This window comes from Wolffia australiana, chromosome 17 (genome assembly GCF_029677425.1).
Source record: "Wolffia australiana isolate 7733 chromosome 17, ASM2967742v1".
NCBI classification, from domain to species: domain Eukaryota; kingdom Viridiplantae; phylum Streptophyta; class Magnoliopsida; order Alismatales; family Araceae; genus Wolffia; species Wolffia australiana.
This window is the reverse complement of record NC_135851.1, coordinates 7,391,910-7,415,383: the sequence shown is the minus strand read 5'-3', so window position 1 is coordinate 7,415,383 and position 23,474 is coordinate 7,391,910. Positions and strand designations below refer to the sequence as shown.

General features: G+C 39.1%; 3 protein-coding genes across 4 annotated transcripts; 1 reads left to right on the top strand and 2 right to left on the bottom strand.

Moving 5' to 3' along the window:
• Positions 1 to 2,365: 2,365 nt before the first annotated feature.
• LOC144714117 (bZIP transcription factor 17-like) lies at positions 2,366 to 4,821 on the top strand. Its single transcript, XM_078588799.1, has 2 exons — positions 2,366 to 3,848; positions 4,374 to 4,821. Exons 1-2 carry the CDS (start codon positions 2,441 to 2,443, stop codon positions 4,730 to 4,732), a joined length of 1,767 nt encoding a protein of 588 aa, XP_078444925.1. The 5' UTR covers positions 2,366 to 2,440; the 3' UTR covers positions 4,733 to 4,821.
• Positions 4,751 to 8,467, bottom strand: PPD6 (thylakoid lumenal protein (Mog1/PsbP/DUF1795-like photosystem II reaction center PsbP family protein)). Its single transcript, XM_078588800.1, has 3 exons — positions 8,054 to 8,467; positions 5,532 to 5,848; positions 4,751 to 5,040 (listed from the first exon to the last, which is right to left on the bottom strand). Exons 1-3 carry the CDS (start codon positions 8,334 to 8,336, stop codon positions 4,870 to 4,872), a joined length of 771 nt encoding a protein of 256 aa, XP_078444926.1. The 5' UTR covers positions 8,337 to 8,467; the 3' UTR covers positions 4,751 to 4,869.
• Positions 8,468 to 13,109: 4,642 nt separating this feature from the next.
• LOC144714429 (GPI transamidase component family protein / Gaa1-like family protein) lies at positions 13,110 to 18,662 on the bottom strand. Of its 2 annotated transcripts, none has more exons than XM_078589172.1 (8): positions 18,563 to 18,662; positions 18,009 to 18,096; positions 17,750 to 17,884; positions 17,566 to 17,657; positions 17,359 to 17,455; positions 16,199 to 17,024; positions 14,660 to 14,793; positions 13,110 to 14,032 (listed from the first exon to the last, which is right to left on the bottom strand). In XM_078589172.1, the coding sequence occupies exons 3-8, from the start codon at positions 17,845 to 17,847 to the stop codon at positions 13,222 to 13,224; spliced, it is 2,058 nt and encodes a 685-aa protein (XP_078445298.1). In that variant the 5' UTR covers positions 17,848 to 17,884; positions 18,009 to 18,096; positions 18,563 to 18,662; the 3' UTR covers positions 13,110 to 13,221. The 2 variants fall into 2 exon arrangements, with proteins under 2 accessions (XP_078445298.1, XP_078445299.1); XM_078589173.1 differs by having other exon boundaries at positions 18,567 to 18,639.
• Between the last annotated feature and the right edge of the window lie 4,812 nt (positions 18,663 to 23,474).

The window sequence follows — 23,474 nt, the reverse complement described above, 5'->3', positions numbered from 1 at the left end:
CCAGCGTCCTCGACTGTCCATGCCTGCCGCCCCCCGGCCGCTTGTGCCCATCGAGCCCCCGGCCGTCCGTGCGCGCCCGCCATGCCCCCCGATGCCCTCGCAGCCACTTGTCGCCGCGCATACCGTTTAGGTTTCATGGCGTTGCCCCGAACCCCACAAGGGGCGACTCCCCCCTTAACCCCTCGCCAATTGACTGCCCAGTTGGATCTGCGACACCCTGCCAAAGCGCATGCCAATCGTCCCGCCAACGACGCATCGAGAATTTCCCAAAGCCTCTTCACGCACTATCTAGTGCCGAGGTACTTCTACACTCTTTGGTGTCTGTGTTCTTCTTTCAGTGTTCTTCGAGTGTTCATCCACTGCCGTCGGATTTGATTGGATTTAGAATCTTCAAGCGACTAGTTGAATAGGTCTTTGAATCTTCTAGTGATCGTCATTTGTATTTATTGAACGTGTTGCTTTGTTTTTACCACGGTGGTTGTAAGATAGTACTCCCGCCCTCGACGAGGAAAGGGGCTGCACCATCATTATTTTCACTTGATTTAAATCTTCGAATTCAATCGTGTGATTTGTGATCTGTTTTATCCCATCCCTTCCCTAGTCATCTTAGTATCCGGTTCCTATTGTCACCCTGTCCCCATCTCCTCTAGCCACTCCACATCACCCCGTCATCCCCTAATCATCATGCATCACCCCCTTTGGCTGGCCTTGGGTTCCCTATGGCCGCACCATCCACGTTCAGCTTGAGGATGCCGATTGGCTGTGGATGCCAATGGAGAATATGTAGCCAAATGGTGATGGGCCATGGGTTACCAGAATGCCCCAAGTGTGAAGGAGGTCGCATGTGAGGGCTGAGCTCCGGGGGAGAGGCGGTATGAGATCGTGGGTACACCTTATCCATTGCTTGAAGCGGCGCAGGATATCAAGTGCTTGGAAGGGGGTCCTTGGAAAATGAGAAGAATTTTGCCCTTTCCAAATCTCTCGTAGTAAGTAAGCTATGGTGACGTAAAGGAATGGGCTCCGCTTAGAGTGTGCTGGCGAGAGAAAAATCTTGCCAAAACATGCTCGTGATGTTCGAGTAGCGGGAGTATGTAGTAATGGCGGCAATGATGTGTGATTTGGCGCCAGCAGTCTAGATTTCATGCATTTTACCTTTTCTTGCTTATTTTTTTCTTCTCTTAGTGGTGTTAAGTTGGTAGACATTTATTTTCACAAAAAAATCTTATATTCTTGGATAAATTGTACTTAGGTACCTGTTCAGGGATAAAAATGTATTTTCATTTGAAACACTGATTTTCCTTAATTCTGTATTTTTCCAGGGGAAAATAATTTCCCTTAAATCACATGTTTTCCTTTTCTTGTTTTTTTCTTTTAATTGGAATTAAGCTGGTCAATCCGTCTTCTATCTGGATGCACTAAATTCCCTTAAATAGACAAATCCTACACTTTTCCCACCCAGATTTCCCCTCTTTTTTGCTTTTTTTTTATTCTTCTTTTGAATGGTATCATATTGGTAAATCCGTATTTCCTTGCAAAAACTAATCTGTATTGTTTCTTCCCCTTTTTTCTTTGATTTTGTTTGTGTTGGAAATTTATATGTCTAAAACAACGGTGATCTACTGAATTAGAATACTCAAATCTCTGAATCGATTTTTTTCTTTTATTTAATTTATTAAAATGACATTAAGTTGGTAAATCCGTATTTCATCAAGCAGACTACTTCCCTTGAATACAAAGTCATTGACCTTTTTTTCACCTTTTTATTTACTCTTTCTTCTTTAAAATGGCATTCAGTCAGTAAATCCATATTTTCCTTGAAGAAAACAATTCCGTTGAACAGAAATTCCTAGATTCTTGAATCGATAAATACTTCCCTTTTAACTTATTTTTTCGTTTAAGTTAGTAAAATCAGTGTTTTCAACAAACACAATAATTCCCATAAATATGAAATTTTAGACTTTTGAATTGATATTTATCCCCTTCTAAATGATATTTAGTTGGTAAATCCATTTTTTCATTTTAATAGAATCGATATATTTATCCTTTTTACTTTTTTAAAAGAAAAGTGAATATATATATTTACTGAATCAGATTTCCTCAAAATGCCAACTTTTTTAAATATTAAAATCTTAAAATTTAATTAGCACCTAGGAAGCGACCATTCCAGAAGTCCGCCGAATAAATTTAAAAAACCGATTCCCAGAATGAGGTAGAATGAAATCCAACGATCCCGATTCTCCGGAGACTGGAAAACGCGTAAGATCTAGCGAGAGAAACTAGAGAGAGAACGGATAGCGATAGAGAGAGAAAGCCGTCTCTGGAAACTTCCCGAAGGTATAAAAGAAACTTCGCAGAAGAGAGAGAGAGAGAGTAGTTTCTTCAGTTTCTCTCTCTTCTAGGGTTCGGATGGCCGTCTGATCAGGGCAAATTCCTTCCAACTATGGCGGAATCGATCGCGATAGATCGGATTTCATGTGATCGAAGCAAAGAAAACGAAGCATTCGATGCGAATTTCGTCGGCGGCTTCGATTATCTCCAATTTCCCGAAGTTCCAGGCGAGATGAACCTCGATCTTGACCTAGATCTCGATTTCGAAGGCGATCTGGACTTCTCCGTGGCGGATCTGCTCGATTTCCCCGAGATCGAGGTAGATCCCCAAATCGACGTTCCGACGGCGGGGGAAACGCCTCCATTGTCGTCATCCGGCTCCGGATGCAAGGCGAGATCTGGTATATCTTCCTCATCTTCCGCCTCGTTGAGAAATTCGGACCCTCATTCCCCCGATTCCGGCGATTCGACCACATGCAACGCGAATTCTCTCAAAACTCGCGTGAAATCGGAGAACGAAGAGGAATCGGAGGAGAAAAGGCAGTGGAGTACGAAGAGGAAGAAATCTACAGACGACGGAGAGGTCTCCGAGAGCCATAAACTGCACAGATCGGCGGGATCATCGTCAGATCAGGCGACTTCTTCTTGCGTTTTCTCTCCGGGAATCGAAGACGAAGAGAAGAGGAAAGCGCGGCTGATGAGGAACAGGGAAAGCGCGCAGCTTTCCAGGCAAAGGAAGAAGCACTACGTCGAAGAACTCGAAGAGAAGGTCAAATCCATGCACTCTACGATCACGGAGCTCAACCGCAAGATCTCCTTCATCGTAGCGGAGAACGCAAGCTTGCGCCAGCAAATGGGCAGCGGCAATTCCTCTCGCCCAGCGATTTACCCAACTCCAATGCATTTTCCATGGATTGCTTACCCGCCTAGACAGCAAACCGCTCATGTTCCTCTCGTTCCAATCCCGAGATTAAAGCAACAGCAGCAGATTTCCTCAGGATCGAAGCCCAGAAAACAGGATTCCAGAAAATCAGAATCAAAAACCAAGAAAATCGCCAGCGTGAGCTTCCTGGGTCTTCTTCTATGCATGCTGTTCATCGGAGTTTTTGTTCCTGGGCCGAAGAACGAGGAGAAATTCGGTGGAAATTTAGCCGTTGCTCATTCCAGAGGCCGAGTTTTAACTGTTGCGGGTAGCAAGAACAGCCCAGAAAGCAGAGAATCAAAGGAGAATGGCTCTTCGGGCAACGCCAGCGAGCCTCTCTTTGCTTCTCTGTACGTGCCGAGGAACGATAAACTGGTGAAGATCGATGGGAATTTGATTATACAGTCGGTCATGGCCAACGAGAGAGCTACGGAGGAGTCTGGATCTGCGTCTAAGGGAGGTAACAAAGAACATGGACCGTCGGATCAAGATCGTAAGGAGGCGACGAGCCTCGCCATAGCCGGGACTTTGGGTTTGCCTCTTCCCGTCTCAGAATCTAGAAGGGAGAGGAAGGAGTGGTTCCAGGAAGGTCTCGAAGGTGCGTTCTTTCTTATTTTTCTGGGATTTTTTCCACCAAAAAAAACTAAAAAAAAACATATTAATCGTTCTAAGGAAAATTCAGCAAGTGGGGGCCTGGCTTATGGATCATAGTTTATTTTTCGCTTTAAATGGTATTTATTGCTGCGGCCTAACTGTGGCGGTTGTGGTAGTTGGAGGCAATTGGGCTAATATATAATTCCAAAGGTTACTATGAGACTCAAAAGTGGAAAGCTAGTCGCCTGCCACCCACCAATTTGCTTTGATTTTTAAAAAAAAACTTTTCTGAGTTCCTTGAAGATTATAATTTTTAAATGTGGAGTGGTATTATTATATACTTTTTTCTAAATTTTTTATTAAAATTTATCCGGGGGGAACAACCCGCCCATGACCCCCTTAGATTGAAGGTTAGTGTGATTTTGTTAGATTTGAAACCCTAAACCCGAAACCCTAAATATTCAAGCAAAGCAACTGGTTGACCTATGCAAGACCATCCCTGATCATGATCTGGGTGTTATTTTGGCAGGGCCCATCTGGAATTCAGGAATATGCACCGAAGTTTTCAGCTTCGAAGTGGCAGCCGCGGTAGTTCCCGCGGCCAATTCTACCGGGTCCTCTTCGAGATCAAAGAACAGGAGGGCCCTCGACGTACAACCCCTGCCGATCCCCCTTCCCGCCAGCGCGCCGTCGAACGACACCGGCCGCGGCGCAACCTCGAGGCCAGTGGTAGTCAACGTGCTGATCGACCCGAGAGACGTCAACGAGGATTACGACGGAGTCATCTCCACCAAGTCCATCTCCCGCGTCTTCGTCGTCGTCCTCCTCGACAGCGTCAAGTACGTCACCTACTCCTGCGTCCTTCCTTTCAAAACCCACCGTCTCTGACTAACTCAAACTACAGAATTATTACTGCATAGAAAATTTTGCTCTTTCTTTTGTTACTTATTACAGAAAAATGTTGGGCGCATAGAAAATTTTGCTCTTTCTTATAATAGATAGTGGGGGGAGGGTGATCATATTATCTAGAGATGGAATGAATCGAGGATGGCGCGGAGGGTTTTCTGGGAAGATGGCCACTGCTTTTCGGTGGCGCTGACGACGAAGAGGACGAGGGTGTTGCCTTTGACCGTCGCCTTGGCCAGGTTGTGGGCCCCGGTCAACGCATAGGGAGTCTCCAGCTCGTAAATGTAGTACTTCACCCATCAAAAGTCAACGGAATATCCCGTTGACCGTAGACAACAATCAGTTCAATTAAAATAAAAGATAGAAAACAGCACTCACCAACTTACCTAAGTTTAGATAGACATGGTTGTTCTGTTCTGTTCGTTTGAAACGAACAAAAAATTTGCACAAAAGAACCGCACAGGGCTTGTTCTTTGTTCCGTTCTTTTTTTTTCAAAAACTTACAAAATTTGCACATTCACACAAATTCGCACAATACTAGATCAAAATTTGCACAAAACGAACAACGGGTCTGTGCGATGTTCTGTTCGAATTCGTTTTTGTTCTGTTCGGAAAATTGAACAGAACAAACAATTCGCACAAAAAGAACAGAACAACCATGTCTACCTAAGTTCATAGATTTATTCTGCTATTGTTGGGCCCGTTTTATAGACGAGTGATTAAAATTCAACATAAATTAGAGATGCCGAAATTGGAAATTAGAGAAGAGTGAGAGATGTACCGTGAGATCGCCCTTCTTCTCAACGGATGTGGACAGAAGTTCTTCCGAGTCGAAGGTGTTGCCGGTGACGAAGGCGCCGAGAGACGAGATGATCTTCTCTGGGGTGCCAATTTCTTCAATGGTGGCATTAGGTTTGTTTGTGAGACGAACTAATGGGGACGCCACGACCTGAACTTTTCCCTGTTTTTCGTCCTCGAATTTGACTTCAACCCAGGGTTCTGCGCATTTCGGCTGACAGTAATTTCCAGATAGAATGTTGGCCACTCGTAGTTGCTTCCAAGATGGTGGCAGGATGAACTGGTAAGGTTGCACGTTTCCTGCCATCATAATTATGAAAATTTTCAGCATTAAAAACCCACCATCACTTTATTTTCTGAAAAAAATCGAAAATTTATCAGCTTTAAAAAAGTAGGCCTGTGACTGATTTATGTTCACAAATTTGAACATTTTTAAGTTTGGAAAACTTACCCTCACATTGTTTTCTAACCACTAAAAAAAAACGCTTGTGAATTTGGTTGATGTGATAAGTTTATGTTTCCCAAATGTTTTTTATGACAATTTTCAGCAATAGAAACTCACACTATCATTTTGTTTTCTTACCTCCAAGGAAAAAAGGATTGTGAATTCAGTGGATGCCATAGAATTATCTTCACAAATAAGAAAATTTATGCCATCAAAATTATTAAAATATTCAGGATTAAATTTGGTGAATGTAATAATTTTCAGCAATAGAAACTCACACCATCATTTTGTTTTCTTACCTCCAAGGAAAAAGGCTTGTGAATTCAGTGGATGCAATAGATTTATCTAAACAAATGTGAAAATTATGCCATCATAATTATGAAAATATTCAGGATGAAAATCCCCCCATCAATTTGTGAATTTAGTGGATTTAATAAATTTGTTTCCCAAATATGTTTCTGACTACTAATTGGAAAAAAGGTAAATATAAGAGACCGAAAAATATTGACAAATCTTGATCCATAAATCCCTAAAACTCAATGATAGAGATCAGGTTATTGTCAAAATCATCAAACTTGTTGATGTTTGACTTCGACAGATAAATAGATAAACTAAAAAGATGAAAATATCAAAGATAGTAAACAAATGAACCCAACGAATTTCACAATTCTCCTTCAACAATAAACAATGTAAAATCATCTTCTAATTTAATTCAATTAGGAATTCGACCACATTGGAAACTAAAATAAGAAATCACCCAGAATCAGAGGACATCCTCAGAATGTTATCCCACCGAGACTGAGTATTTAAATATACAGATCAACTAAATAGTTGAAAATATCACAGAGGTAAACAAAGGAACCCAAAGAATTTTATAATTCTCCTTCAACAATAAACAAAAACAAATTTTAATTCAATTCGGTTAGGACTTCAATCACAAATTGCAAACTACAATAAGATATCGCCCAGAATCCATGAACATTCATCCTCAGAATGCATAGATTAATTGAGCAGTTGAAAAAATCACATAGACTTAAAAGAAGAACCCAAGAACAATCATAATTCTCCTACGATAATCAATTTAAATCAGATTTTAATTCAGTTATATTAGGAATTCAACCACGTTTTAGAAACTAGAGTAAGATATCGCCCAGAATCCAAAGGACATTCATCCTCAAAAAGTTTGTGCCTGAGATTAAATATTCGAATGTGGAGATCAATTCATCATTTGAAAACATCACAGAGAGTAAGCAAAAGAAAGCGAATAGTTTCATTATTCTCCTTCAATAATAAGCAATTTAAACCGTATTTTAATTAAATTCAATAAGGAATTCAACCACACATTGGAAACTACAACAAGAAATCACCCAGAATTTGATGACATTCATCCTCAGAATGTTTTTCCTAGAGACAAACCATTTTGAATTTAGTAGATCAATTCAGCAGTTGAAAACATCACAGAGAGCAAACAAAAGAACCAAAGTACAATCATAATTATTTTTCAACAACAAGCAATGTATTTCAGATTTTAATTCAATTAAATTAGGAATTCAACAGCGCCTTGTACACTAATAAGAATCACCCAGAATCTGTGGACATTCATCCTCAGAATGTATTTTCTTGAGACACGAACTAATTCAGATTTATAAATCAATTCAGCAGTTGAAAATATCACAAAGAGAGAAAAAAAGGACCAAAGTACAATCATAATTCTCTTATAACAAATTAAGAAATGTATTCCAGATTTTAATTCAATTCAACTAAGAATTCAACCCCACATTGGGAAAATACAATAAGAAATCACCCAGAATCCAAGGACATTCATCCTCAGAAATTTTTTCCGTGAGACGAACTATTTCGAATTTATAGATCAATACTGAAGTTCAATTCATCACAGTGAGTAAACAAAATAACCCAAAGAATCTCATAATTCTCCTTCAACATTAAGCAATGTAAACCATATTTTAGTCCAATTCAACAAAAATTCAAATTCCGGAACCAGAGTAAGAGCCAAAAATCAGAAATTTACGAACAAAAAACATAATAAAACAAGAAATTACCAGCCCGCAGAGCGGGGGTGTCCTGGGGCGTAGCCTGGAAAACAACGAACGAAGGATCCGAAGAAGAAGGAGCGAGAAACGACCCGACTTCCACCTCTCGAGCCTCTAATGGCGATTTGGACAGCAAAAAGGGCAGTAGAACGGATCCAGCTTGGAGATAACTTCGTCGGGAAATCAGCTTGTTGCTCGCCTTCACCGAGAGAGATCTCGACGACGACGCTACAATGCCTCTACAAGAGCTCGACGAGAGAGGAGATACGCTGCTGGCTGCTGCAATCGCCATTAGAGATCAAGAGAGAGAATTCTAGAGAGAGAGAGAGAGAGAGAGAGAGAGAGAGAGAGAAAGAGAGAGAGAGAGAGAGAAATCTAGAGAGAGAGAGAGATTGGAACGGCCAAGAAGAAGCTCCCGCTCTTATCCGGCGATTGACCAGACAATTTTTGATGATCTGATATAATGTAGGGACGCGGACGGGACGGGACGGTAATTTCGTCCGTGGACGAAAAAAATCGTCCCGTCCAGGACTTCGGACTATTTGACAGTACGAAGAATCATCCACCCGTCCCGTTTCCGGAGGGGGCGATTGCTGCGTAAGCATGGATGAAATAACCGTCCCGTCTCGGGCCTTGGACGGGGGACGGGACGGTTATTTCGTCCTGTGAGAGTATAGTATGCGCCTGACAGGTCCAGATGCCCGATCCACATGCTGCCCCACGTGTCAATTTCTGAGCGGCCTAATGCTGACGTATGCCCTGTTTCGTCCTGGGATGTCAGACGGGAAGAGAATTTCTTGGACGGGAAGCTTTCGGACGGGACCGGAGAAACCCTGGAGGGGATGATATTGACGAAACCCTAAAAATTGGGACGTAGGACGGGAAGAACTTCTAATTTTTTTTTGAAGGACAAACTGAATTTTTTGCCATGTTAGAATAATTTGGTCCATGCTGTGTAAGCATGGACGAAATAATTGTCCCGTTTGGGGCCTTGGACGGGGAACGGAACGGTTATTTCGTCCGGTGGGAGTATAGTATGCGCCTGATAGGTCCAGATGCCCAACCCACATGCTGCCCGATGTGTCAATTTCTGAGCGGCCTAATGCTGACGCATGCCCTGTTTCGTCCTGGGACGTCAGACGGGACGAGAATTTCTTGGACGGGATGGTTTCGGAGGGGACCGGTTGTGGACGAAAAAAATGGGACGGGACGATTTGGATGAAACTCTAAAAATTGGGACGAACTTTGTCCCATCCCATCCATCGTCCTTTTCTCGGACGATCAAGAACTATAGGTGATCATGGTAAGTTTTGGGCTGTTTATCAATGGCCCAGTTCTTGTCTTTCAAGGACAGACTTAATTTTTTGCCATGTTAGATTGATTTGGTTTTTTTCTGATTTTTTTGCCTTTTCTGAATTTTTTTCTTTTCAATGGAGTGGATATTAAAGAAAAGGTTATCTTTGACATGTTAGAATGAGATTTGTATGGGTTGGTGGATTTTTTTTTTTGAGAGTTTAGGTTTTAGGAGGCTTCTAAGTTGTGGGTCGTTAAATTATATTGAGTGGATTAATGATCAAGTCTTCTTTATATAGATTTTAAATCATAAGGATTAAATTTTATATCTCCTAGTGTTGTTTAATCTTATGTCAATGACCCTCTAGACCCATGTATCAATCTAATAAGTAACCATAATGCTTCAATAATATTTATCGGCCAACCTTATTAATTAACTATATTGATATATATATATATATATTAATCAATGATTTATTTATCTCAATAGCCATATCAATTTAATTAAGTATAATGATAGGTCAAGTCTCCAGCCCGTGGGGTGCCAAGATACACATTGTGATGTATAAGACACAAAAAATGCTTGAAATATCTTATGGAATATTTACTGTCATAAGGTACCGCATACGTATAATCCTTCATCTGCATGAGACTCTCAAATGACTTAGGGTGTGGCAAGTTGGTCATCAAACCCTAACCTGTTACTCAGTGAGTACAGATTAATAATTGGGATCATTAGAGAACACCTCCAATATCATTTGTATATTGGATAGAGATTTGATGCATCTTCTTTCTAGAGTTAATCTCTTCTTACATAGAGGATGGACAATCTCAACTTGACCACTCAATCACCTTCGTATAATTCTATGTTTGAGTTGAAACATGTTTGAATCCCATTATTAGAGATTTGTACATCTTTGTAAAAATATGGCCATCTATACACAATATGTGCTTGATGCCTCAAATCAATGGGCCACTTATACAACTCTGACATGAATCAACATCATTGATGTTTAGGTGTGATACCATTAAGGGATTTGTACATATCACTTCATTAGGCTCTTTATCTAAAGAAGACCCACCATCTGTCCTTATGGTCTACATACTAATTGCTAGTGGATATGACATACTTATCATGTAAGTAAATTTAGATAAAGCTATTCTATTTGGATAGTTCAATTTCCATATTGAATATCTATCAAACATGAATTTGTATAATACATATTTAATGACGAGTGATCACTGTATTATGATAACATCATCATTCACTAAGTCATTCCACATCCTGAGGGTATTTTTTATAAACATCACATGAGAATAATAACAAATAAATATTTATTTCAATTAAATGAAATATAATATGGAAATATGATTGGCTTGATGACCACAAATTATCCACCAAAAGCATAAATTTGAGAGGATATTTTTTAAGATTGATCATGGAGTTATGATATTCTTGCATCAATCAGCTTAATACAAGCAATATATTGAGATTTATGCATCTCCGCTCCTTGGCATGCACATTCTTCTCCTCCATATATTAGTCACTAACCTACATTTATCACTAGAATTATCCATGTTCATCCATGACATCATCCAACCCAACTTTATCAACATCAATCCTCATGTGCACTTGCCTTATTCACATACTTTACATGCAATCCACCTGCATTTTTCTTGAAAGTATTCACCCACACCAATGATTTTCTCACACCGCCCATTCTCCCAATTGAGTGTGCACCCTCATGCCAACCATACCAATTTTTAAAAGTTTCCCATGCCCTATAGGACCAACTTTTGTGCATAGGGTTTGGTAGTTCCGCTCCAGTCTAGGTTTTTATCAAAGACCTAAACCTTACATAAAGTTTGGTCTGCTTTCAGTTCGTGCTTATTGGGATTGCTTTCGGTCAGTTCGTGTTCGGTCTGCTTACTGTATGTCAACTATCAAACCCTAATCGGTCGTCTGAATTAGGACTCATGCATTTGAGAATCATCGGAGAACTCTTCTCTGATTCTCTATTGCCTTGGCAAAGGACTTCATTGCACCCTCCTCCTTGAGATGTCTCCTCTTATATCGAGGGTAGACAATAACATCTTGACCACTCAATCATCTTTGGGAACTTATTGTTGTATTCGAACTAAGATTTTTTAGAATCACATGATGAGAGACTTGTAGGTCATAGTCAAAGTACACAACGACCCATCCACAAGACGCGTAGGTCATACTTGTAGGCCATTAGATTGGAGATACTAATGATAGACAGTTGGTGCTCTTTGGTGTCTCAAGTCTACGTACAACTTACACAACTGTGACGTTAATCAACCTGATTGAATGTTTGGTATAATACCATTCAGGGATTTGCACAGTTATTTTGTGTACTCTTTTTAATAAAGAGCACCCATTTTCTATCATTATTGTCTCCAAACTAATGGATACGGGACCCGCCATACTCATCATATGAGTGAGGCTAGGTATTATTATTCCATCAGGATACTTTGATGTCCTTCTCGAGTATCTTTTAAATAAGAATATTTAGAATACATTCTGAAAGACTAGTGATCTCCATGTTATAACTCATCATAATTCACCGAGTCAGATCATGTATTCATGGACTTCATTATAAGCATCACATGTGCACTATAAGGAATATGTTCTATTAATGAACATGGAACAAGAATATGGAATCTATGATTGGCTTGTCGGTCACATATGTTTCCATTAAGTAATGCTTGAGTAACAACATCAAGGTCTAACCCAAACTGAGCAAAGGTGCATAGTTTGCAATACTGTGCCAATTCCAGTTTTTAACTCTCGCAGACTTGTTTCATGGCTTTCAACTGAGCGACACACTCAATGCGACCAAATGATTAGCCAGGGTTAATAGCTATTCAAATTCCACAATAAAAGACCTTTGTTTCTAAATAGAGTTGTCCATCTATTATGGAGATCACATTGGAGGGGATTTAGGGGTTCCACTGCATGTAGCATGTGTTAGATTTTACTTCCTATGTCGCCTTAGCTACACGCAGACATCACATTACATTTCAATAAGGCATTGCTTAGGCATCACATGGTTGATTCAACATTAAAGAACAATTCAAACACAATATATTTAATAAATACTACCATAAATAATTAAAAAATGTTACATAAAAAATGGAATTTAGAGTATAAGACAATTAGGAATTTTTTTGTACCAAAGCTCAGTAGTGACCATCCACATTAAATAAACTTTTTTGCCTATTCTAGAAGATTTATGTTGTTATTATCCTTCATAATTTGGTAATAATATTTTTAAGAAAACATTTGTTTTAAAACATGGTGACACATTTTTTACATCATTGGGGAGGAACCTGATGGTTGTAATAAAGCATTATTTCATCAGAAAATAATACCATTTTCCATTCATTTTCATTTTTTAAATCTAATAATTCCAGGTCGACATCTCTTTCTTTTCATACTTCCACTTTCTTCCCTGCCACTCTCCTTGGATACATTCCTAAGATTTCCAAGTTTGGTCAACTATGACTTTATTTGTTCTAATAATTTTTTACTGTTGCACATGACCAAATAACTGGCAGCTTTTAAACTCCATAATCTCGATCAGTTTCATGAGTTCCTCAATATCTATTAATCCAGTAAATTATTTATTACATAGTATACAACTTTCATTCTTAGTTTTTGTATTCCATAGTTCGATTCCCCAGTTCATGCTTTTATAGCTCACCATCTCAGCAAAAATATTTATTATTTCCCTAAAAAACATCTCCAGGCACACAATAAACAACCAATCCATTGCCAATGTCTTAAAAGACCCAAAAAAGAAAGAAAAAAATACCACATTCTTTTCCTTCATTTGGATCCATGGTTTATAACATAAATATCAAAGATGAAGGAAAATATGAACACAGAGAACCCAGCAAGGAACATGAACCAGAAACAGATAGAGATAAGTGGCACTGTTCCATAGCCAGAGATTCTCCAGAAAATCCCAGAAATCCCCAATTTTTCTCTCTCTAGACCCGTTCAGCACGATCTCAGTAACCAGTAAAGCAACAGGGGGGAAACTGATGACCAACATCAGAATACTGCAAGGCACGAAAATTAGGGTTCTTCCCCTTGCCCTCCACGGGCGCACGATAAGACACAGGGGAACCAAGAACACGGTTCCAATCAACGCCGTCGAAAAGTTGATGATCGACATCAAGCTCAATCCGACGGTTGCTGCCGATATCGTGACAGCTTTAAGGGATGCCCATTGGGTGGAATGCAAGAATTGCTTCGAGGGGAGGAGAAGGAAGATGGATGCGAAAACCCAGGTCAAAATTAGATAGTCTGAGTCTAGGTTAGGGGCAAAATGGGAAATTAAAAAAGGGAGCAGAGAGACAACGGCGGCCCATAAGTGGGTTATGATCGCGGATCTTGCTGCTTCAAGCCAGGCCCATTTATCTGGATTTGATGTTGAATTAGAGGCGGTCAACGGGTCAGAGGTCAACGTTTGGTCGTCGGGTTTGTTGACTTGTGAGAGGAGGGCGGCGGCGACAACGGGGAAGGGAGCAACGAGGAGGGCGAATGGGATCATGTAGACCCCGACTGAGACGAATTTGTTGGGGGATGTCAGGAGGTAAAGGAAAAAAGATTGGTGGAATTTTTCCAGGAGGTTGTTAACTGAGCGTATCACTCCTTCAATCAGCCTGCGTTTTTAAAAAAATTTAAAATGAATAATTTTCCAGTCAGAATGACTCGGTGAGTTTGTGATTTCTGAAGTAAATCATCACAGAATGTTGGTTTAAAGGCGGAATGAAGAATACAGGTTTTCAGTTTATCCAGTCAGCGGAACATTAAGGAAGTAACTTTGTAAAGATATGAAGATAGTGATAACCCAATGAAATAATTATAAGAGTTGAAGGAATATGGGACATGGATGATACTTTGATTATATAAAAAGGAGCAAACTTTGGAAGATAAATCCAGTAGGAAAAGAAATCATTTTCACATTACAGGGATAATTATTTTGCGATTTCAGAATCAAAAGTAACAGAAAGTCGTTTTAAAGACAGAGAGAAAATAAATGGATAAGGTTCAATTTAATAACTCAGCTCATGAACCTGAAAAGTAGCATTGCAATATTAACAATAAGAAACATAAAATGAATGATAGGCTAAATTAATCTCTAGAATGAAAACAAATATATGAAAAAGCTGATCCTCTCTTCAGGTTCAATATATCCATCGCCTTGAGTTTTAGGGAGAACAAGAGTCAATGGATGGAGCTTAATTTAAGGAAAAAACACTTCAATTTTGAAAAGCAGATCCACGTACCTGCCACTCTTCAAAAGGATTGCTGAACGTCCGAACTCAAAATCAAGCGAATTTCTTGGGAAAAATTGCAGGGTGACGGCATCTATCTGGTAGTCCCGGAAGGCTCCGTGACACCCGGTAGGCACGCCGAGAGCCTGTCTCCAAATAAAAACGGAACAATCAATAAAGAACTTAGGAATAATAAAAAATTCCTGGGAACAGCGCCAAATTGATGTGCCTAAGTCGCTGCTAATTAGAAATATCAACTTAAAAATTATAAACAATAAAATATTCTTTTAAATTTTCCAAAATAAATTTGGACAGAGGGGAAGAATATACTCGACCTGAAAAAGCCAACTCGTGCACCTTAGACTGCAGCGCCATCTGCCACCCATAGAGAAACACAAGGATAGGAAAAAGATCTCGACGATTTCATCAAGGTCTCAGAGAGACCTGATAAGATCCTAGAAGATCATCTTCCACGAAATTCTCAACAGAAACCTGTGATCGGATAGCCGATTGGAATTGTTGAGAAAAATATGATAGGACATCTCTCCTCTGCATTGGAGCAGCTCTCCTGAATTCCGACCCTCCACAGCAACGGTCAACTTTTTTCCTTGTTTTCTTGACTGGGGCTTTCTGTTAGAGTCCTGATGAGATAACCGATTCTTGAAATCGTAGGGTTATAAATACCCCCTTGTAAGGTCATTAGAGGGACTTTTGAATGAAAGATCAACTTGTGGTTTCTCGGCACGAGTAGCTGTATCCGGCTTTCGTGAGGGCAAGAACTCCCGATTCAGAGGTTCTGTTCACCTATCGTTCTCTCTTCTTCTCTCTTACCTCTTCCATCTCCCCTATTCTCCTCTCTACCCCTCGTCCCATTTCTTGATTTTGTTAGATCTCCATGGGGATCGTAACACTTTCTTCCTTTGAATAGGATCTAAGTCCCGCTGGTCAACAATGTTTAACCCCGCATGTGTCCCACACGGGTTTGTTATTGGATCCAGGCAGCACTCTGGCACGCTTGCTCTGATAGGAACCCGAAAGGCTCTTATCAAGATTTTATCTATAACAGAGTACATTCTGGGCCATTAAGATGGGCCCACTCCCTTAAAAGGGGGCACAGCTTACGGGGCTTCATAAAGTAGATCCACAAGGTTACATTAGTAGAGGCAAACGGACAGGGAAAATAGAAATAACAGAAATCAATTAGTTCCAGGCTGACAATTTTTCAGATATATTAATTCAAATAAATTTTATTCAAGCTCAGATTTTCAGCAGGAACCTTCCAGTTCAATGACATGGATAATCTAAAATTATGTTAAATTTAAGAATTTTTGGAGCATTTAACGATCTTACATTACTGTGTAAATTAAACAAGCGAATTTTTTGAATTAAACTTTCTGACTGACGTTGGGTGGTCCCAGCCCTCGGTGCTGAACCGCTGCCCCAGTTTTGTATCATATCTCCAATCAAAAAAGAGCTCATATGGTTTAAATTTTTATTTTCAGACAGTAGAGAAAATGAAACATAGATACATATGTGTGTCTTTGTGTATACCTGAGAATAGATTGAACGTGCCATTGTGGCAGTACCTCTTACATACTCAGCCGCCGGCGCACCGAATGCCCATTGAGGATTGAAGCTCCCCGCAATGTTGCTCAAGAACTGAAGAATTTGACCCAGGAACCCCAAAAACCTTGACTCATGTAGATATCCAAACGTCCCGATCTTCACCCGTAGAGCTTGTCGGTGTGCAGCCAAGAAATGAACAGTGTTGATGAGATCAAGGTTCGGCATCTGGCCATTGGATGCCTCTGAGAGTATACTGAGGGTATCACCACTTCCCTCATCTTCTCTATCCTTAACCTGAAGTACAAGAGCAGCAGCCATCGTCCCTGCACGCCTGAACACAGCAAAGTCTTCCTTCATCCTCAATTCAGCACACAGACGAAGAGCGGACGGCTCGGTTAGATATCCCGGGTTGAAATAGTCTCTCAGCCAGGCTGCAACGGCGTCATACTCTCCGTAGCGCGAGTCTGCCGCAAGCCAGATGATGTCCTTGGCTAGCCATTTAACTCTGTTTAGAAGAGAAAAGACAGAGAGAGTAATGCCAAGGTTCACCGCCTCGTTGACGGAGATGTCTTCTGAGTTGAAGGGAGTGACAAGAACAATGGATTCCTTTCCGTCTCCTTGGGGAGCTCGAATGACGCCCACACAGCTGATGCCCACAGCAGAGCAACTACCGTTCTTGCGAGGTAAGATTTTTTCAGGGCTTGAAAAGAAGTGCAAAGGATGGAACTGATGAATTTGGGGATGAGTCTCATGGAAATACGCTTCGGCCCCTTCCTCTGCCATGTACTGCGCAATCAGTTTAATAATCTCCCTGGGTTTAACAAAAATGAAGAACATCATCCAGTTAAGAAAATTCAAGTCAATGAGTTGAGATAGTTTAGAATAAGGTTTGCCGACGACGATGAAAATCATCATGTCATTATTAGCAGCTCGAGTGACAATGACCATTTCGTCTTTGTCATCCTGGCAAGAACAAATGATTGGGATGATGACGATTTTGTCATCTGAACAAGGTTAACAAAGAGATGGCGACAAGAAGAAATTGTTGTCATCGTCATTCTGGCAAGGATGAATGACTGGGACAATGATAACTCATCATCATTCTTTATTTGTGAATACTTGAGAAATCAAAGAGAGCAACTTACAATCTATCCGTCGTTAGAGATTTTTGGCCAACAATATCATTGACAAGTCTGTTGGCCAGTGCTGTATCTTGAACAGCAAACATGGGATCTGCAGACCCTGGAAAACATGGCAAAAAGATTTTAGAAATATAATTTCTCTTCATGAAACGAAAATTAGAGTTATAATTCGTAGAAAACGCAGTAGTGATTTAAAGAAATGAAGGATACCCGGCATGATAGCATTTTCTGAGATGTAGGTGTTCTTCGCGAGAAGGGGAAGAAGAAGTAAAGATGCATAGCCAGCACAGCAGCAGAGAACACTGTCTCGAGCAAAGATTATTCATGTTTGAGTAAATTTGCGAAGAAGAAAAAAATATAGATCATTCATTATAAACTATGATATGAGTCATACCTCACAAGAAAACTATGAGTAATAAGAAGCCTTCCAATATGCACAATAAGCCGCCCCTTCCTTGGCTTGGGCTTTTCATCTTTCCTCAATTCTGCCATGGATTGGTGTTGCAAGAAGACAAATCTGTTTTCTAACCTAAGAAAAAAAAAGAGAACGAGCAGAGATCAAGAAAAGTTAGAAACATTCTAAGTCCAATTACACATTTTCAATCTGTTGGCAAAAATAAAGAAAGAAATCTCACTTTAACCATCATCCTAACCTTAAGGGAAGTAGCTTACTCTCCAAATAATCCTCAAGGGGTTTCTCCCTTGTAATCCATCAAACATAGAAGGAAGAAATCAAGAAACCTGAAGAGGTTAATGCAGTGTAGATTAAAAATTAAACTTCGATATTGTCACCGGCTTGATCAATAGACTTTGCTGCATGAGATCGATAGGATCGGGGTCCAAAGGGATGAAAACAAACGAAAAAAAAATAATTTAATTATCAATTCGGGGTCCATAGGGATCGAGCATAAGTAAATTTTGTCCCAAAACATGAGGGGGAACTGACAAATCCTCATATTTCCAAAATTAATGAAGGAATGGAAGCTAAAAGGAGCGATATCGCGGAAGGTATGTAAGTGCAAAGATGTCAAAGAGAGATAACGAAGGATGAGGGAAGACAGATAATCAATCCCCTCCCCATATGCTCCGTTGGAGAACTTTGATTTTCTCAAAAAAAAATCAAGAATTTCAAGAAAAATCAAAATGTTCTTCGAAAAATCGCAGAAGATATGCAATGCGATCGTCTCAAGAGGCTTGGAAGATCAACCGACAAGCTCCAAGCTCCGATCCTGCCGTCTTCTGGAACGGAGAATCTCCGAGCTCCACTTCCACTCCAGCGCGATGACTTCAAGTGCTCTTATTGTTTGTCCTCCACGTATTTATAGAGTCCCGCCCCATCTCCCCCCCTCTAACATGTGAAAATTCAGCTAGATTGAAGATCAAATCCTCTATTTTCTGAACAAAATTTCTAACTTCAGGTTTAAGATTTACTTCATAGATGGGCTTTGAAATTCATACTTCAATTAGATGAATTGAAGATCGAATGCTCAGTTTTCTGATCAAAGTTTCTAATTTCAGGTTCTAGATTGACTTCATAGATGGGATTTGAAATTCACAGTTCAATTAGGTAAATTGAAGATCAAATGCTCAGTTTTCTGATCGCAATTTCTAACTTCAGGTTAAACATTTATTTCATAAATGGGATTTGAAATTCACTGCTCATTTAGATAAATTGCAGTTGAAATGCTCAGTTTTCTTATCAAAATTTGTAATTTTGGGTTCAAGATTTACGTCCCAGATGACATGAAATTACTGGTCAATTACATAAATTGAAGATCAAACGCTCAGTTTTCTTATCAAAGTTTCTAATTTCAGGTTCTAGACTTACTTCACAGTTGACATGAAATTCACACGTCAATTAGATAAATTGGATTTCAAATATTCAGTTTTCTACTCAAGATACTCTAATTTCAGGTTAAGATGTACTTCATAGAACTGGCATATGAAACTCACATGTCAATTGGATAAATTGAAGACCACATACTGAGTTTTCTAATAAAAATTTATAATATCAGGTTCAGGATTACTTTACAGATGGCATATGAAATTCACGGGGTAGTTAGATAAATTGAAGATCCAATCCTCAGTTTTCAGATCAATTGTTCAAATTGCAGGTTCAGTATTTATTTCACATGTCTCGTATAAAACTCACAAATAAATCAGATATGCAGTAGATCGGATGCTCATAAATTTGGCTTGACTAGAAAAAATTCAGGATTGGAAATCACGGCCTAGAAAAAAACATACGGTGAATTACTGCAAAGACTCCTCTGAAAAATCAGAATTTATCATTGGTAACCATAAAGAAAGAGAGCAGATTGTGGTTCAAAATCTAGATAGGTAAAAGATAGGAACTGTAAATAAATTTAAAAACACGTATCAGACTTGAGAGATGAACATAAAATTCCCTATAAAAGTCATTTATAACCTAAGTATATCCACCAACATCTATGGATCTTATGTGTATGACCCTATAGAACCATGTATCAATCTAGTTACTAACTTCGATGCCTGAATAACTTTTATTGACCATCATTATTAGTTAACTATGTCTGCATATAGGTTAATTAAACAAAATGAATGAATTGACCCAATCAATAGGTTCAGATTCTAACCTGTGGGGTGCCAAGCTACACTTGTTGTAAAAGATACGTAGTAGTCATTGCTTGATTGGAACTCTCTCATGGAACCTTTATCATCATTGCCTATTTTATAAGTATAATGGTTCATTTATCCTAGAACTCTCAAATCACTTAGGGTATGGTTAATCATGAAAGCTTAATCTATCATTCTGATTGGTACTAATGTGTAACAAAGATTGTGGGAGAACCTCTTCTCCAATATCTCCGCAAACTTAACCAGATAATTAAATGCATGTTCTTCCTTGAGTCAATGTCCTTGTATACATGGGAATGGACAATCTCATATTGGCCATCTAATCATATTTATGTAGTTCATACGGTATCCAGGATAAGATTAATTTGAACCCTTTGATTAGAGACTAATAAGTGGTAATCAAAACTTAAGTCTTCTATCCTCATGGTGTCTTTGGTGTCTCAGGTCCTACGATAACTACATGATCATGACCTTATTTAACTTGATTGATATATAGGTATAATACCATCGGGGGATTCTAAAATCAATTCAGTTAACTCTTTCCCTAAAGAGCACCCACCACCCATTGTTAGTGTCTCTGCATTAATGCCCACATGATCAGCCACACTGGTTATATAAATAAACACAATTAGATAATGATATTCTTTCTAGATATTTTGACATCCATCTTAAGAACACTTTGAATAGAATTATCCAGAATGCATGTTTAAATTCTAGTGATCAATGTAATATGATATCATCACAATATACTTGATCATTACACGTATTCAAGGACTTCATTATAAATATTACACACTAATAAAAAATAATAAATATTTGTTTCAATAAACTTAAATATGACATAAAATTTTTTCAAGTTTTTTTGGATGTAAATTATCATTGTGAGAGGAGGGAACTCCAGGAGAGTCAAGAAGAACCAAGAGAACGGATCTCTAAAATAAGTCGCCCATGGTTTCCCTTCCTCTTTCCCTTACACATTATCATTTTTTATCCCTTGTGGGAGTAGTCACCCAAGTCCTGGAGGTAAAAGGTTTTTACAATCACAAGCATGATATGTTTATTGTCAAGAAGCCAAAAGTATGTTTTCTCTACTCCTTTTGATGGGGGACCATCCAAATTTGAAGACCCCGTCGAGCCAGATTGTCGAGCGAAGGTTCACGCATGAGACCCAGCCTTCGGAGTACCCGGCCTAGTCAATTGGCCACAAAAGTTTGGTGTTACCTTTCCTTACATTTTTCCTTGTTTAGCAGGCCATGTATGTCGGCCGCGTATGTGTTTTTTTGTGTTTGTTTACACATATTTGGACCTCTGTATGGACCTACACGTTGGCGCGTGTGTTAGCCCATGTGTGGGCATGTTAGGGGTCTCTCTTTCCTATTAGGGGGACCTAATTACTTTAATTGGGCCTTCTCCCCTTTATTTCTAAAGGGGAAGGCCCATATTTTCCCCTATAAAAGGTGGGGCCGCCAATAGGAGAGGAGGGGAGGAAAAAAGATTGAAAAAATGTGAGTTTTAAGGATTTTTCCTGATTTTTAGTGTTTATTTTGAGTTTTCACCATATTTATGAAAATGGCACTACAAAATTGAAGTTCTAAAAAAACCTAATTTTGATTTCTGGAAACCGCCGCCGTCTTCGCTGGAAACCGCCGACGCCGCTGAAGCCGCCCACCCACAGCCGCCCTCACCTGACTGCAATCACTACCGCAGCCACATCTCCGGCCGCGCCCGCCACCAGCGGCCGCAACTGCGAGGGTTAGCCGCGGCCAGCCACGGCCGTTGCAGCAGCCCATGGCCGCCGCACCAGCCAGCGCCTGCCGGAGCCGCCACAGCCACCCTCGGCCACTGATAACTTGCAAATTAATATGATTAATTAATGAATTTTACACTCTATTTATGTGTTTTAATGATTTTATTTGCATGTTATCATGTTAAAATAAAGATAAATCAGTTAATCTCTCATTTTATTATTATTTCAGATTTTTTATCATTTTTTACATGGAATCTAACATCATTTCAGTGAAGAATTATTTCTTACAGAGCTTTAATTGCTTGGTTTAAGGTCAGTAAGTGATCTCATGATTTTTTAGAATTTTCCACTATTTTTATATATTTTTCTGACCATTATTTAGCCAAGAAATGATTTTTTACATATTTAAATAACATATATATTAATTATTTCGCATTTAAAATCTATTTAAATATTTATTAAATAAGAAATGAGAGAGAGAATGAGCGCAGGAGAGAGAGAGAAGAAAGGAGGATATTTTTTTATTATTATTATAGAAGGAGGTGAGAGGGAAGAATGGTAAAAAATAACGGCTGCGGAATAAGAAGAGAAGAGAGAGAAGAGAATAGCGCCTATGATTTATTATTATATTATAAATAGAGAGAGGAGAGAGAGAGGAATAGTCAACATTAGAGGCTATGATTTAAATAATATAAAGAGAGAAGAGAGAGAAGAGAATAGCGCCTATGATTTATTATTATATAGAGAGAGGAGAGAGAGAGGAATAGTCAACATTAAAGGCTATGATTTAAATAATATAAAAGAGAGAAGAGAGAGAAAAGAATAGCGGCAGAAGAGATAGAGAAGAACGTGGCATTTAAATACCGAGAACAAAAGTTTTTTTTTTTGTCTTTTTGTGTTTTTTTTTTAAAAGCAGTTCAAATGACGAGCGGCCGATGCGGACAACGAAGCCTGAACGGGGAACACGAGGAAATCAACCCAGCCAACCAAATAAATCCGATTTTTAAGCAAATTCAAGAGATCCAATGGCTCAAAATTACCCTCACTAAAACCTTGATATCTTGAGATTTGCAAGTCCGCTTGGGCTGAAATTTTGAGGGTAGGTTCGTCTTTTCCTCCTCTCCAATCCAGACGGTTGGATCTTTAAATGGAGGTCTGGAAAAGGGCGAAATTCACTTTTGGATGATCTCCCCCAAGCAATTGGCCAGGAAGGACACATGAGGGATTCTTGAAGTTGACAGATCTTGCTTCTGCACTCAAAACTGTAAGTTTCTGATTTATATTTCAATCATCTTCTTGAACGATTCTAAAACGCCGAGGCATGGACGAAATGTACATGCCCTAGAAGTCTGTTTTAAATGAAATTAGCCCTTTTTTTATTCTGATTCAAGATCTGGCTTTTTATCTTTAATTCTAGATCAATTTAAAACATTTCTGCTTCATTAGATTTTTGATTTAGGGTTGGATTTCATCTTTTCCCCAATTTCTTCACTTTCTCTCTCTAGGTTGATTTGTTTAGTTTCTCTCTCTCTAGATTTCGATTTTTATTATTTAGGAATTTAATTTAATATATAAAAAACCTAAAAATAAAATTTGAATCGAAAATTCATCTATCTTGAACTCCAATATAAAAATTCCTTTTTTGATTATTTAATTCCCAATTTTAAGTCATAAAATTGTTTTAAAATTTATAATTGGGAAATTAATAATCTGAATTAATCTGAGCTTAAAATTATAATATTCCTATCTTGAATTT